General features: G+C 60.1%; 2 protein-coding genes across 4 annotated transcripts; both read left to right on the forward strand.

The window, feature by feature from the left end:
- Nucleotides 1–343: 343 nt before the first annotated feature.
- On the forward strand, nucleotides 344–1,837 carry OTOS (otospiralin). Of its 3 annotated transcripts, XM_058696435.1 has the most exons (4): nucleotides 344–452; nucleotides 673–775; nucleotides 890–916; nucleotides 1,595–1,837. In XM_058696435.1, the coding sequence occupies exons 2-4, from the start codon at nucleotides 703–705 to the stop codon at nucleotides 1,777–1,779; spliced, it is 285 nt and encodes a 94-aa protein (XP_058552418.1). In that variant the 5' UTR covers nucleotides 344–452; nucleotides 673–702; the 3' UTR covers nucleotides 1,780–1,837. The 3 variants fall into 3 exon arrangements, with proteins under 3 accessions (XP_058552418.1, XP_058552400.1, XP_058552408.1); XM_058696417.1 differs by lacking the exon at nucleotides 344–452 and having other exon boundaries at nucleotides 492–775; XM_058696425.1 differs by lacking the exons at nucleotides 344–452; nucleotides 890–916 and having other exon boundaries at nucleotides 494–775.
- A 2,660-nt stretch (nucleotides 1,838–4,497) lies between these two features.
- On the forward strand, nucleotides 4,498–9,550 carry COPS9 (COP9 signalosome subunit 9). The gene is made up of 3 exons (XM_058699204.1): nucleotides 4,498–4,632; nucleotides 6,799–6,871; nucleotides 9,284–9,550. The coding sequence occupies exons 1-3, from the start codon at nucleotides 4,570–4,572 to the stop codon at nucleotides 9,319–9,321; spliced, it is 174 nt and encodes a 57-aa protein (XP_058555187.1). The 5' UTR covers nucleotides 4,498–4,569; the 3' UTR covers nucleotides 9,322–9,550.
- Nucleotides 9,551–12,347: the final 2,797 nt, after the last annotated feature.

Consider the following 12,347-nt stretch of genomic DNA (forward strand, 5'->3'; position numbering starts at 1 on the left):
CTCCCCGAGGGTCCCGTCCTGCCTGCCTGCCTGCCTGTCCCCCCAGGGGCCGCTCTGTGATGACCTTGTTCCTGTAAGGGGGGACCTCAGCCTCAGTGTCAGACTCAGAACGTCCTTCTATCCAGTGGAGAGGAAATCGCGTCTGAGTACTGGTGTTGAATTCAGTCCTGGAGATCCTAGCAGTGCCTGTGCAGAGATGTTTTTCTCCGGATCTGATCCTTGGATCAGGTTCCCACAAGTGGACTCTCGAGGTCCCGCTGCCAACAAGGTCACAGGAGCCCTCAGTGCTCTGGCCAGGGATGAAATACTCGGTTTGACAGCTCACGTAGGTGACGTCTGCCTCCTTGTCTCTGGTCTTTTATAAAGAGGGGCCTGCGTGCTGGCGGCAGACTCCTGTCCCCGTTCCGGCTGAGGCTGAACAACAGGATCCCAGTAACCTCTGCGGGGGGCAGGTGTGGGGTCGCTGCCGGCCACGGGGGCGGGGAGGGGTGGTGGGCTCAGCCTCAGGACCACCGTCTGAAGCCACCGAGACTGAAATTGCTGTGAAAACACTCAGAGCTTGTCCTTTTTCTAGAGATGTTTTCCAGGGAGCTGCCCGGTGCAGGGGTGCTGGGAGGAAGCCGGGGCCCTCATGGGCGGCGGGTCTCACCCTCTGGGGTCCTCGTGCTGCAGGGGGACCAGAGCTCCATCGGTTGGTGGAAGATGCACCTGGGGAAGATGAAGGCCTGCTTGGTGCAAGGGGTGGCCCTCTGCCTCCTGCTGGGACCTCTGGCGGGTGAGTGGTGGTTCTGTCCCTCGTGCCATCCCCCTGGCCGCTTGGGCAGCTCATGTGCGGTGGGGTCCTACCCTCGGGGGTTCTCCAGGGTGACTGCTCTCTCTTCCTCTGCAGGAGCCAAGCCAGTGCTGGAGGAGGGAGGTATTGTACTGTCCTCCTGGCCTTTTCTGGTGTGTGTTTGGGTGGGGTGGGGTCAGAAGAGGGAGCTGGGTGGGAGCTGGCTTCTTATCCCCAACGAAGGAAGCAGGAGCCTAGGTCAGCTCAAGGCCAAGCTGTGCAAGCAGAGGGACTGAGTCTCTTCCCTGGGCCCTGCCTTCCAGCCACCTGGGGCTGCACAGGGCAGGAGAGACCCTCTGAACCCCCGAGGCTTCGCGTTCTCGCCCTCAGACGGGACTCACCCCAGGGTCCTCCCACCGAGTCCGACCCCAGGGCAGCGGCATCTGGATTCCAGGGCTGGGGGCTGTGCCCTCGTCTGAAATCCCACCGGGATGCTCCCCCATCCTCAACGTCTCCAGAACAGGGGCCAGATTTCCCGCCCCCTCCCTCCTTGTCCTCCTTTTCCCTCTTCTCCTCCCCCTGAGCTGTCCCCTCAGACCATGAGTCCCGAGAGACAGAACCCAGGTCATTCTCCAGATGGCAAGGCTCCGGGATGCTGCCACAGAGGATCAGGGATAGCCCGGGGCCTGGCGTCCAGCTGGGAGGGTCCCCTCACTGCATGGGGCTGCCGGCACGGCCACCTGCCCTAAGGCATCGTGGAGGGGCGGCCTCGGGGCAGGACGAGCGGGGACAGCCCCTGAGGCAGGTGGTTGTGTCTTTCAGACCCCTATGCTGAGCCACCGGCCATGCCCTACTGGCCTTTCTCCACCTCTGACTTCTGGAACTATGTGCAGTACTTCCAGACCCTGGGAGCCTACCCCCAGTTGGAGGACCTGGCCCGCACCTTCTTCGCTCACTTCCCCCTGGGGACAACCCTGGGGTTCCACGTCCCCTATCAGCAGGACTGAGCACCAGCCTGGATCCCTGGCCACAAGCTCAATAAATTCCTCACCTGAGTCACACAAACGCTGGTGGTTTTCTTTCAAGAAACAGCTCCAGTCAGGCCACATTTACTGTCTTATTGGGGCTTTGCTGTACTTGTCACCTAATAGCTGAAGTCACACGCCCTTGGAGGGGCTGTGGGTCCCTGGAGTGCAGGGGGGACAGTGTCCCTGGGAGGGACTGCGGGTCCCCAGAGTGCAGGAAGGACTGTGTCCCTGGGAGGGGCTGTGGGTCCCTGGAGTGCAGGGAGGATAGTGTCCCTGGGAGGGGCTGGGGGTCCCCTGGAGTGCAGGGGGGAAGTGCAGGAGGGAAGGGGTCCCCTGGAGTGCAAGGGCGACAGTGTCCCTGGGAGGGGCTGCGGGTCCCCTGGAGTGCAGGGGGAAAGTGCAGGAGGGAAGGGGTCCCCTGGAGTGCAAGGGCGACAGTGTCCCTGGGAGGGGCTGCGGGTCCCCTGGAGTGCAGGGGGGAAGTGCAGGAGGGAAGGGGTCCCCTGGAGTGCAAGGGCGACAGTGTCCCTGGGAGGGGCTGCGGGTCCCCTGGAGTGCAGGGGGGAAGTGCAGGAGGGAAGGGGTCCCCTGGAGTGCAAGGGCGACAGTGTCCCTGGGAGGGGCTGCGGGTCCCCTGGAGTGCAGGGGGGAAGTGCAGGAGGGAAGGGGTCCCCTGGAGTGCAAGGGTGACAGTGTCCCTGGGAGGGGCTGCGGGTCCCCTGGAACGCACGGGGGAAGCGGTCTTCCAGAGCTATCTGCTCTCCTAGGCTCAGTGCAGCACTACTCACAATAGCCAAGATGTGCAAACAGTGTAATTGCCATAGTTCCAGAAGGTAGTTCCAGAAGTCAGACGTGGAGAAAGGCCAGGAGTGCCTGGGAGATCTCACTCCTCTATGGGAATAGGGGCTCCCATGTTTTGAAACTACTCGGAAGAGAAGCCTGTTGCTGACCATGGAGTAGTGGCTTCCTTTGTCTTTTGCTGGGGTGCTTCAGAGTGATTCGTGTTCACGGTGACTTCTGAGGCTCAACCATACTCCCGGTCTCTCCGCACCTCTTCCTGGGCCCCACGCTGCCTACTCAGGCCACAGTCCCCCTCATCCCCTGAGGGAATGAGCCCCCTCAGGCTCATTCCTTGTCTCCCTGCCCCACCCTTCCCCTCCTCCACTTCTCTTGCAGACTAGCCCCCAAGCCTACCTGCTTCCAAAGTCTAGCTCTGATATCTTATGCCCTCCTCCCATCCACCCTTCCCCTTCCTGCCCCTTCCCTCCTACCCCCTTCTCTCATTCACATGCTTTAAAAAATTATGATAAAATACACATATCGTAAAATTTACCACTGTAACTATTTTTAAGCACATTCACATTGTTGTGCGACCATCAGCGCCACCATCCATCTCCAGAACTTTCTCATCTTCTCCAACTGAACCTCTGTCCCCATTAGGCACTGACTGCCCAGCCCCTCCCCCAGCCCCCAGTGCCCACCCTTCTGGTCTCCATCTCTGTGAATCTGACTATTGCAGGGACCTTCCGTAAGTAGAATCATACAGAATTTGTATGACATCTCCTTTCACTGATCATAATGTCCTCAAGCTTCATCCATGTTGTAGCAGGTGTCAGAATTTCCTTCCCTTTTATGGCTAAATAGTATTCCATCTTATGTATGTACAGAATACATCTTGCTCAGCCATTCTTCTATTAATGAAGACCTGAGATGCTTCTACACTTAGCTATTGTGAATTGCTATGAACATGGGTGTGCAAATATCTCATGAAGACCTTGCTTTCACTTCCTTTGGGGATACACCCAGAGTGGGACTGCTGGATCATATGGCATTTCTATGTTTAATTTTTGAGGCTCCCCCACACTGTTTTCCGTGACAGCTGCACAATTTCCCTTCCCTGCCAGCAGTGCACAGGTGTTCCTATTTCCCCTCGTCCTCTCCAGCACTTGTTCTTTTCTGGGTTTTTAAATAGTGTTTGTTCCAATAAGCGTGAGGTGGTAGCTCACTGTGGTTTGGTTTGCATCTCCCTATTGCTTAATGGTGTTGAGCATCTTTTCATGTGCTTACTGGTAATTTGAACATCTACTTCAGGGAAAGGTATATTCAAGTCATTTGCCCATTTTGAATTGGGATTTGTTGCTGTTGAGTTTTGTGGGTTCTTTATATATACTGGATACTAATCCCTTACCATATGTGTACATGTGTATGTATGTGTACATACGTACATATATGTGTATGTAACTTGTGAATACTTGCTCCCATCCGGTGGGTTGCCTCTTCACTGCATTGACCATTCACATTCTTTCATTCTAAGGTATAGTTGATGTACAACCTATGTCGTTTCAGGTGTACAACATAGTGATTCCCCAACTGTACACACTCTGTCCCCATGCAATGTTATTACGGTGGCGTTGGCTGCGCCCCCAGGCTGGACTTTCCATTCCGCACACCTGCACCTGGGGGCTGCGAGTGTGTCTCTCCTGGTCCCCTCCCCATCGTCGCCCACCCCTCACCCCGCCCCTCTGGCAACCGCCCGTCTCTTTCTGAACACGCACATTCTTTAACGGGCATCTCTTGGGCACCGCTCTGTGCCAGGCCGCGTGGGCCGAGCCTTCCGTGCGCTCAGCTCCCCTCTGCGCCGACGGGCCTGCGGGAGACCATAGAGTCGGCGGTCCTCCGGCGTCTAGACGCACCGCGGCCGGCGCTTACCGGAAGAGGCGTCAGGCGGGCCGGAAGTGAGCCGGGGACGCGGGAGACGCCGCAGGCGAGATGAAGCCGGCGGTGGACGAGATGTTCCCCGAGGGCGCCGGGCCCTACGTGGACCTGGACGAGGTGAGGGGGCGGCCGCGGGCAGGGGGCCGGGGCGGGCGGCGGGGACGGCGGCCTGCGCGGGCCCCACCCCCGTCCGAGCGGGCGCCCCGGGAGCCAGCGTGCGGCGGGCGGGCGCTGCCCTGGGCCGTGGCGTCCTCCAGCCCGCGCGGCTGGCAGCCGGCCTGCGGCTCCTCGGGCCCGGCGAGCGCTACGGACGACAGGCCGGAGTTCGGGCCTGTGCTCGGGGCTTTGCGCCGGGTTGCGTGCTGGCCGGGTGTGAGGGTGGGTCCCCGGCCGTGGGTCCGTGTTGTCCGGCAGGAGGCACGACTGGAGCCAGGCTGGGAAGCCGTCGTCGGGAAAGACGCGGCCGTCGGCCTAGGGAGCCGGGGGAATGGGCGCTTGGCATGTGTGTGTTGCACAGTGACCCTGTTCTCCTGCAGTCGTGCAGGTTACGAAGGGGTCTTGCGTTTTCGTCTCACTGCGTCCTGGCCACGGGGTGATCTCGGCTGATGGCGCTGTTGGTGAGCTGGTAGCGCCGCGGCCCAGCTCGAAGTGTCAGGTCCGCCCCATCGATGTCTGGGCCTCATTTCCCCTTTCTCAAAGCTTAGGGGGACAGACCCTGCGTCCGTGCTCCCTGAAATAGGGGCATGACCGAAGCTGATTGCAGACGCTAAGTGGAACAGAGTCGCGAGTGCCCTGATGGAGGCGCCCTCCCTGCTTTGGGGTGGCCCGGCTCGGGTTTAAGAGAGCAGCTGACTGTGGGCGAATGCTGAAAGCATAGTGTTTGCTAACTAGTCGTGGTGGAAGAGGAAGTCCTGGCAGGAGGCGAGTCCAGCAGGCTGTAAGGTGCCGGAGCTCGGGGAGAGATTGCAGCTGGAAAAGGGGGCGGGGCTGGGTCACCAAGTGGCTTGTAGCTGTGCCGGGTCGGGTGGGGTGCAGCCAGCACCCTTGAAGCACTGCCACCGAACCCCAGCTTCTCAGTCCTTTGTTAAAGGCATTTCCCGGGGCGCCTGGGTGGCGCAGTCGGTTAAGCGTCCGACTTCAGCCAGGTCACGATCTCGCGGTCCGTGAGTTCAAGCCCCGCGTCAGGCTCTGGGCTGATGGCTCGGAGCCTGGAGCCTGTTTCCGATTCTGTGTCTCCCTCTCTCTCTGCCGCTCCCCCGTTCATGCTCTGTCTCTCTCTGTCCCAAAAATAAATAAAAAACGTTGAAAAAAAAAATTAAAAAAAAAAAAAAAAATAAAGGCATTTCCCTAGGCAGTGTGGACTCACTTGAGGCCTTTGCCCCAGTCTGCTTCCTAGCAGGTCACTCTGGAGAGTTTGGGGATTGGGTTTGGAGGTGGGAGAGTGGAAAGCTGCGAACGGAAGCCTTGAGGAGGGTCTGAACGAAGGCAACACCTGTAGGTGGGAGTCGGGACTCACTCAGCAGAGTCTGTCATTGGTGGAATCTGCAGGGCTTACTTGGCCATGGGGAAGGGGGAGGGAGGTTGAGGAGAGAGGAGAGCATCTTGGGCTTTTCTCCCGGGTTTGGGTTACTGACAACAGCCACGAAGAGGAAGGTGGGAGACACTCAGCTCCAGGGAGCCTGGACAAGGTAGAGCAGACAGCCTGGGCACGTGGGGGGTAGCAGCGGGGACCGGTGGGCGGGGGCCTGTGCTCTGCCCTCACTGTGTGACTCTCACAGACACCCTGAATCCTGAGGGCATCAGATTGCCCCACTTTGGCTGTGGCACGATTTTCCTGCCCCCGAAGTTGTGGCGGTGGGAGGTCCTGTGACCGCACCCCACAGAGCCCCTGGTCAGCAGGTCACTTTCCCAAGGGAAGCAGTTTAATTCCCAGAAGAAGCAGGGGGCAGTCCAGAGCAGAGAACTCGTCAGGCGCAGTTTTGCACGTTTGGGGCCCGGCCTCTGTGGCAACATCATATAGGGAATTAGAACCTCTACTCCAGGCCTACAGAGACGTGGTGGTGTTCCGGGCGACAGCAGGATTCTGTTTCAACAGTAGGAGGAATCAAGGAGACCTTCAAGATGATTCCTCGGAATGCTGCCCCTCCCACCCACTTCCTTTGCCTGGAACTAAATTTTGACTCCCACCTGGGCACCTTTCCCTCCCTCACCTTCCCCTGCCCTGGAGGGGCGTGGCTTCTCTCGAAAAACAGCACTGACATATTCTCACCTTTCCTTTCCCAGGCCGGAGGCAGCACCGGGCTCCTGATGGATTTGGCAGCCAATGAAAAGGCAGTTCATGCCGACTTTTTTAACGGTAAGGACGCCGGGATCGGGGGTCCCGGGTCTAATCGAATGTCTCTCTGCGTGTTGTAAGTGGGGTGCTTTGTGACGAGAGTGCTTGGGGTCAGAGGACAGGGAAGCCCAGCTGTGTGCGGTTCTCAGACGCGGCGCGGTGCGTAGGAGGTGACAGCACGGCTGTCAGCGCTGGCCGTCAGCCTTGTTCTTCGGGAGGACAAGTAGCGTAAAATTGCCCCGGTCGTAGTGTGTTTTTACACAAGTAGCGTAAAAATGCCTACTTGCACTCCAGTAGTTGAACTTGAGCTGCAGCCACACTTCGGACACGGGTGTGGGAGCCCCATCCTGCCTTCTCATCTCTGCTGCATCCTGACAGCTGCTTTCCTTTCCTTTCCTGTGTCCCTGGGCTCTGGTTGGTCGGCTCCCTTAGCACAGCGACACCGGCTGTCCCCTCCCTTGTCTCTGAGGGCAGGACTCACTAGTATTTAAGAGCTTTAGCGCTAGTTACCAGGCACATGGGTGGTAAGTGTGGTGGAAACAGTTGATGTGATACCTTCCCGCGTGTCACGGGGGCATTTCTCTGTGTTCCGACTTCCCAAGGCCTTGTTCCTACAGAATGTACTAATTCACACTAAGGGTTTGAATCGTAAACGGAAACACGAGAGGGATCTTCCTCGGAGGGTTAAGTGCGATTTTCTCTCCTTGTCACCTTTCTTTCATCTGGGCGCCCGCTGCTCCAAAGACCTTCTGTCGCTAGTTAGTGGCAGCTGGGATGCGATCTGGCCACACTGGTTTGATGTACCAACCCCGCTCCCTCACCCCTACCCCCACCCCCACCCCCTCCTCGGAGTCCGAGGCCGTGGTAGTTTATCTGGCATCTTTTTAGCAAGTTGTCTGAAAAGAGAAGCCAGTCTTCCCAGGGAGTCGGGCCGCTCCCGAGGCAGCATCTGGGCTTCCCCCAGCCGTGAGGACTGGACCCCGTTTCTCTACGCTTTCCAGAGTGCCATGTGAAAGCCCTCGCTCACGTGGGGTGATCTCGGGGGCCCTTACCCCAAGCAGGGTGGGGTGATCCCTGACACCACCCAACCTGCTCCCACATGTGGTGATCTCCTTCAAGGTCCCACGCGTCTTGTGGGTTTACAGACAGTTGGCTGTGTTCAAGTTCATGTGGTTTCTAAAAATAGCCCTTTAATTCTGCCAAGGAAGTATCTGGGAGGGACCTGGGCTGCTCTGCCGCGGGGAGCACAGAGCGGCATGAGCAGTGTGGCCTCCTCCCTCTGGGCCAGGGCTAGAAAGGGAAGGAGCACAGAAGAGCTCCACGCTGCGTCAGCCTGCCCCCGCCAGCTTGCGAGGTGCACACCGCCCGTCGGGTTGTGGCGGTCCCAAGTGTTACTGCGAGGACGCCGTGAGTGTTTGGATGGGGTTTCTTCTGAGTCCTTCTCGCTGCTGGAGCAGAGGCTCTGTCCTCTTGCCGCCTGGGCTCTGGGGTTCAGACCATGAACAAGGCTTGCCCTCTTCACTCACTGTGTTGCAAAGTAGGGGAGTGTTAGACAAGAAGGCACGTAGGGGCGGTCGTGACGAGAGCCAGAGGCGGGTGGCATTGTTTCTGGGAGCACATCAGAGGGCGGTTTATCGGGGGGGGGGTGACACCCCAGCAGAGGTTGGAGGGTGTGACGAGTTAGCTGGGGCTGGGGGCTGGGGACAGAGTGCTCGGAGCCGTAGGCCACAGGCCAGCCCAGGTGTGGACCGCTCACGTCAGTGCGGTGGGGACACAGCCGGGCAGGAGGTCTCTGGGACAGCACCTTCCCTGTGACAGCCTGTGACAGCCTGGATGTGCGGAGACGTGACTGGGGCTTTCCACTGCCCTCTTTGTAGCTCACTGTTTATCCTGCACCGTTTTGAACGCCCGGTACTACACGGGGCTCTTTGATATCCTTTCCCCAACATGACAGCAAGGTGTGCCCCTGGTAGGGGGTTTAGGAAACGCATAGACACGTAGACGATGACCGCCCATCGCAGCAGGTAGGGCGCTGGGAGTTTGTAGCGCTTCTTCCAGTAGGAAGGGCTCAGACAGTGTCTCCAGACTCCCTTAGAGACAACCACTCTAGCATGGCTCAGTGCTTCTGGCGCCTTCCTCCCGCCTGCCCTCTGCGTTCCCCTCGCGGTGGGGTCTTCTGGCAGCCTTCCAGCTGCAGCACCTCACCGCGCTTTCTTGATTGTCACCGACACAGGGGATTAGAGATGCGTTCTAGACTCCTGTGTCCCCTGGGACTGTCTGACCTTGGGATAAAATGGAGTCGGTTGTGGGGTCCCTTCGATCGTGTACGGTTTTCTCCCTGTTTTGAATGTCTGTGTAATTCATCGTGAAGTTGTTTTCTCAGTTGTTTGCCTCATGTGCCCCATTAATGCGTGGTTTTGTTCGTTTATATAGATTTTGAAGATCTCTTTGATGACGACGATATCCAGTGAGACGCCGTCCGGCAGTGCGTGTGGTCGCGCCCGCGTCACCTAGGGGTGTGGCCGATCTCCTCAGAGGACAGTTTCAGGTGGTTCTAAGGAACGGGTGGACGTTACATGAAATTAGGAGACGGTTGACCAAGAAAGAGGGTGGTTTTAACCATCTGCGTGAGGCCCGCTGATCTCTAAATGTGACCGACTTTTGCCCTTCAATTAAAAAAAAGAGCTGCCGTCGTTTGCAGGGTCGTTTTCGTTCTTGCAGTTTCCAGCGAATGTTACAATCCCCAAAAGTCTCTGCGAGTGCGCGTGTGGGCGCAGGTGTGTGTCGGCAAGCCGACTGAAACACGCTCGTCCGCTTAGACGCCCTTCGCGGGAGCGGGTGGTCGTGATGGCTCCCAGCCTGCCCGGTGGCATCCGTGGTGGAAGGGTACGCGGTGAGGGGCGCGCCCACCCCCCCCACCCCCCCCCCCCCCCCGACAGCGTGCGCAGAGACCTTCCTCGTCCCCCCCCCTCGCCCCGCGGGGGGTGCCTGGCACATCCCCCCCTGCCCCCGCCTTGGCACCAGAGCTGCCACCGTCCCCAGACCCGAGGCTCCGGGTTCCGGACGAGTGGATGATGGCCCCGGAGGAGCTGCCTTCTACGTGAGACATGCGTCCATCTGTCCGTTTTGAGGGACCGTGACACCCGAGGGGCAGAAGAGGGTTTTTAACTTTCTCCCCGGGTCAGCTCGCCACAGATCGCGGCTGTAAAAGTCAAGACTCCTGTTCCAGCGACGACTGTCTCCTTGACGGGGAGGCGCCCAGGCCGCGGGACTAAGCAGTGGCGAGGCGGGGCGCCTGCCAACCTCCACCCGGAGAGCGCGAGAGCGCGCCGAGCGGCGTTACCCGGGGGCCTGTTGGTGGGCGACGTTTCCACCGAAGACGCGTGAAGTTCCGAGCCGGAGGAGGTTTCCTCGGGGGGGGGGGGGGGGGGGGGGGTCCTCGGGAGGAGGTTTTCTTGGGGGGGAGGTTTCCTCGGGGGGGGGGTTTTCTCGGGAGGAGGTTTTCTCGGGGGGAGGTTTCCTCAGGGGGGAGGTTTCCTCAGGGGGGGTAGGTTTCCTCGGGGGGAGGTTTCCTTCGGGGGGGGGGGAGGTTTTTGGTGGGGAGGCTTCCTGTGGGGGAGGTTTCCTCGGGGGGAGGTTTCCTCGGGAATGCCGTGGGGCTTTCCGTTCGTGCTCCTGCCCTGGGAGGGCGCTGCAGCCCAGTCGCCCAGCAGGCTCCACTGGCCGAAAGGGGGGCGGGGTCACAGCCCAGTGTCCCTGAAGAGAAGGGACAGACGCGGTCTGCTGTGTCGGAAGGGGCCGTCTCTGTGTCAGAGGCTCAACGACAAGCTTCCCCCCCACAGCGGGCGGGCTGCAGGCCGTGCTTCCAGAGCGGTTTCCCTGAGCCGTGCTCTCCGCTTAACTACGAGCAGTTTTTACCGTGTCCCGAGCGGGTTCTGTGGGGAACAACCAGGTGTGTGGGTGAATTCTTTCGTGATCAAGTGGTTCCCCTGCGGCCTCATCCGTTGAGGTTGACGGGAGTCCCGCCAGGCTTGTCCCGCATCCGGTCGGGGCTGCCACTCGGATCGCAGCGGCCCCACGTTGACCCCTGGGTCGCAGGTCGCCGGGGAGCCGTGTGCCCTGCCCAGCCAACCCGCTTCTCTTAGGCCTCCGTTCTTCGTGGCAGACGAGGCCCCTGGTCCCTGAGGCGCCTCCTGGTTCTTGGGTCTCTGCTCTTCAGCAGGAGGGGGTGGCCCCCACCGCGGGCTCCGGGGACCCCACGAGGCTGGTCTAGTCCAAGCAGCGCTGTGAACGGTGATCCCCGTGTGTGTGTGTGTGTGTGTGTGTGTGTTGCACTGTTAGGCCTGCTTAAGCGTTTAAGCTGTAGACCACCCTTTCCCTTCACAGAATCTTGGCAGCCTCCCTCGCACCATGAGGCCAAGAGACAGCTCTCCCACCTTTTTCCTCCCTCCTCTCCTGCACCTTGGCCGCCCCCTGGGGGAGCGGGAAATACCGTAGGAGGCAGACCGCACCCTCTGCTCATTTGTGTACTTGTGCTGACCCCTCCGGCCACACTCTTGCCATCGTCACTCATACATTTTTATCGCCGGTGACCATCTCTGCCACATTTCGAAAGCCCACTGTGTGGCCACACAGTTGATCTCAGGCCCAGCTGCCAGGAAGTCGTGGAGCGTGGAGGGCGCGCACAGCTCAGCGGTACAGCCGCTGGGAGAACCGGCGGGGGGCGAGGGAGACTTCTGGGAGCTTGGGCAAGACTCCTCAGGGGAGCAGGACGCCTCGCTGGAGCCCGTGAGAGCAGAAGCAGGGCTTTACCGGCTGGAAGGGCGGGTGAGCTGAGGACAGCTGGCCCCGGGCTCGGGGACCCCGGGCTCAGCCACCTCCCGCCTTCCTCTGCCCTCCAGCTGCTCTGGCCACGGGAGACACGGCTCTGACGGGCCGGCACCACCTGTCCCACCGTCACCCTTCTGGGGTTGTGTCCCCGAGAAGGCCTCTGATTGACCCTCCATCCATCCTGCCCCCTGGCCTGTCGGTGGCAGCCGGGCTTCCACTGCGAAAGGAGGTGGCAGCGCCCCTGCTGACCCCCTGGGGTGGGGGGAGCACCTTTCTACGAGGGGAAGGCGTCCAAGGGATGCCCACCTTGGTGGCCGTGGTGGGCTCTTGGGAGAACGTTCTGCTAACGTGGCCTCTCTGGGGACCCTGCGATCCTGAGCTCCCCGCTTCTTGGACGTGAGGACACGTGTCCATACCCTGTGACCGGCCACGAGGACGTGGGGCCGGGAGGCAGTTGTAGAGCAAAACTGTCCGACTGCCCAGCTGCTTGAGCACTTCTGTCAGGGCCTCTGAAGGAGCCCCTTCCCTTCCGTGCCCTCGGCCTCTGCCTTCTGGCCTCACGCCGGCCTTCACCCTGGCCGTCCGTCGGAGCAGGGACCGGCTGGTGGCCCTTGTCGGGACTCCGAATTCTCGCACAAACGCCAAGCGGCTGGGCCAGGCGTGCCGC

The sequence above is a fragment of the Neofelis nebulosa genome, chromosome 2 (assembly GCF_028018385.1).
Source record: "Neofelis nebulosa isolate mNeoNeb1 chromosome 2, mNeoNeb1.pri, whole genome shotgun sequence".
NCBI classification, from domain to species: Eukaryota; Metazoa; Chordata; class Mammalia; order Carnivora; family Felidae; genus Neofelis; species Neofelis nebulosa.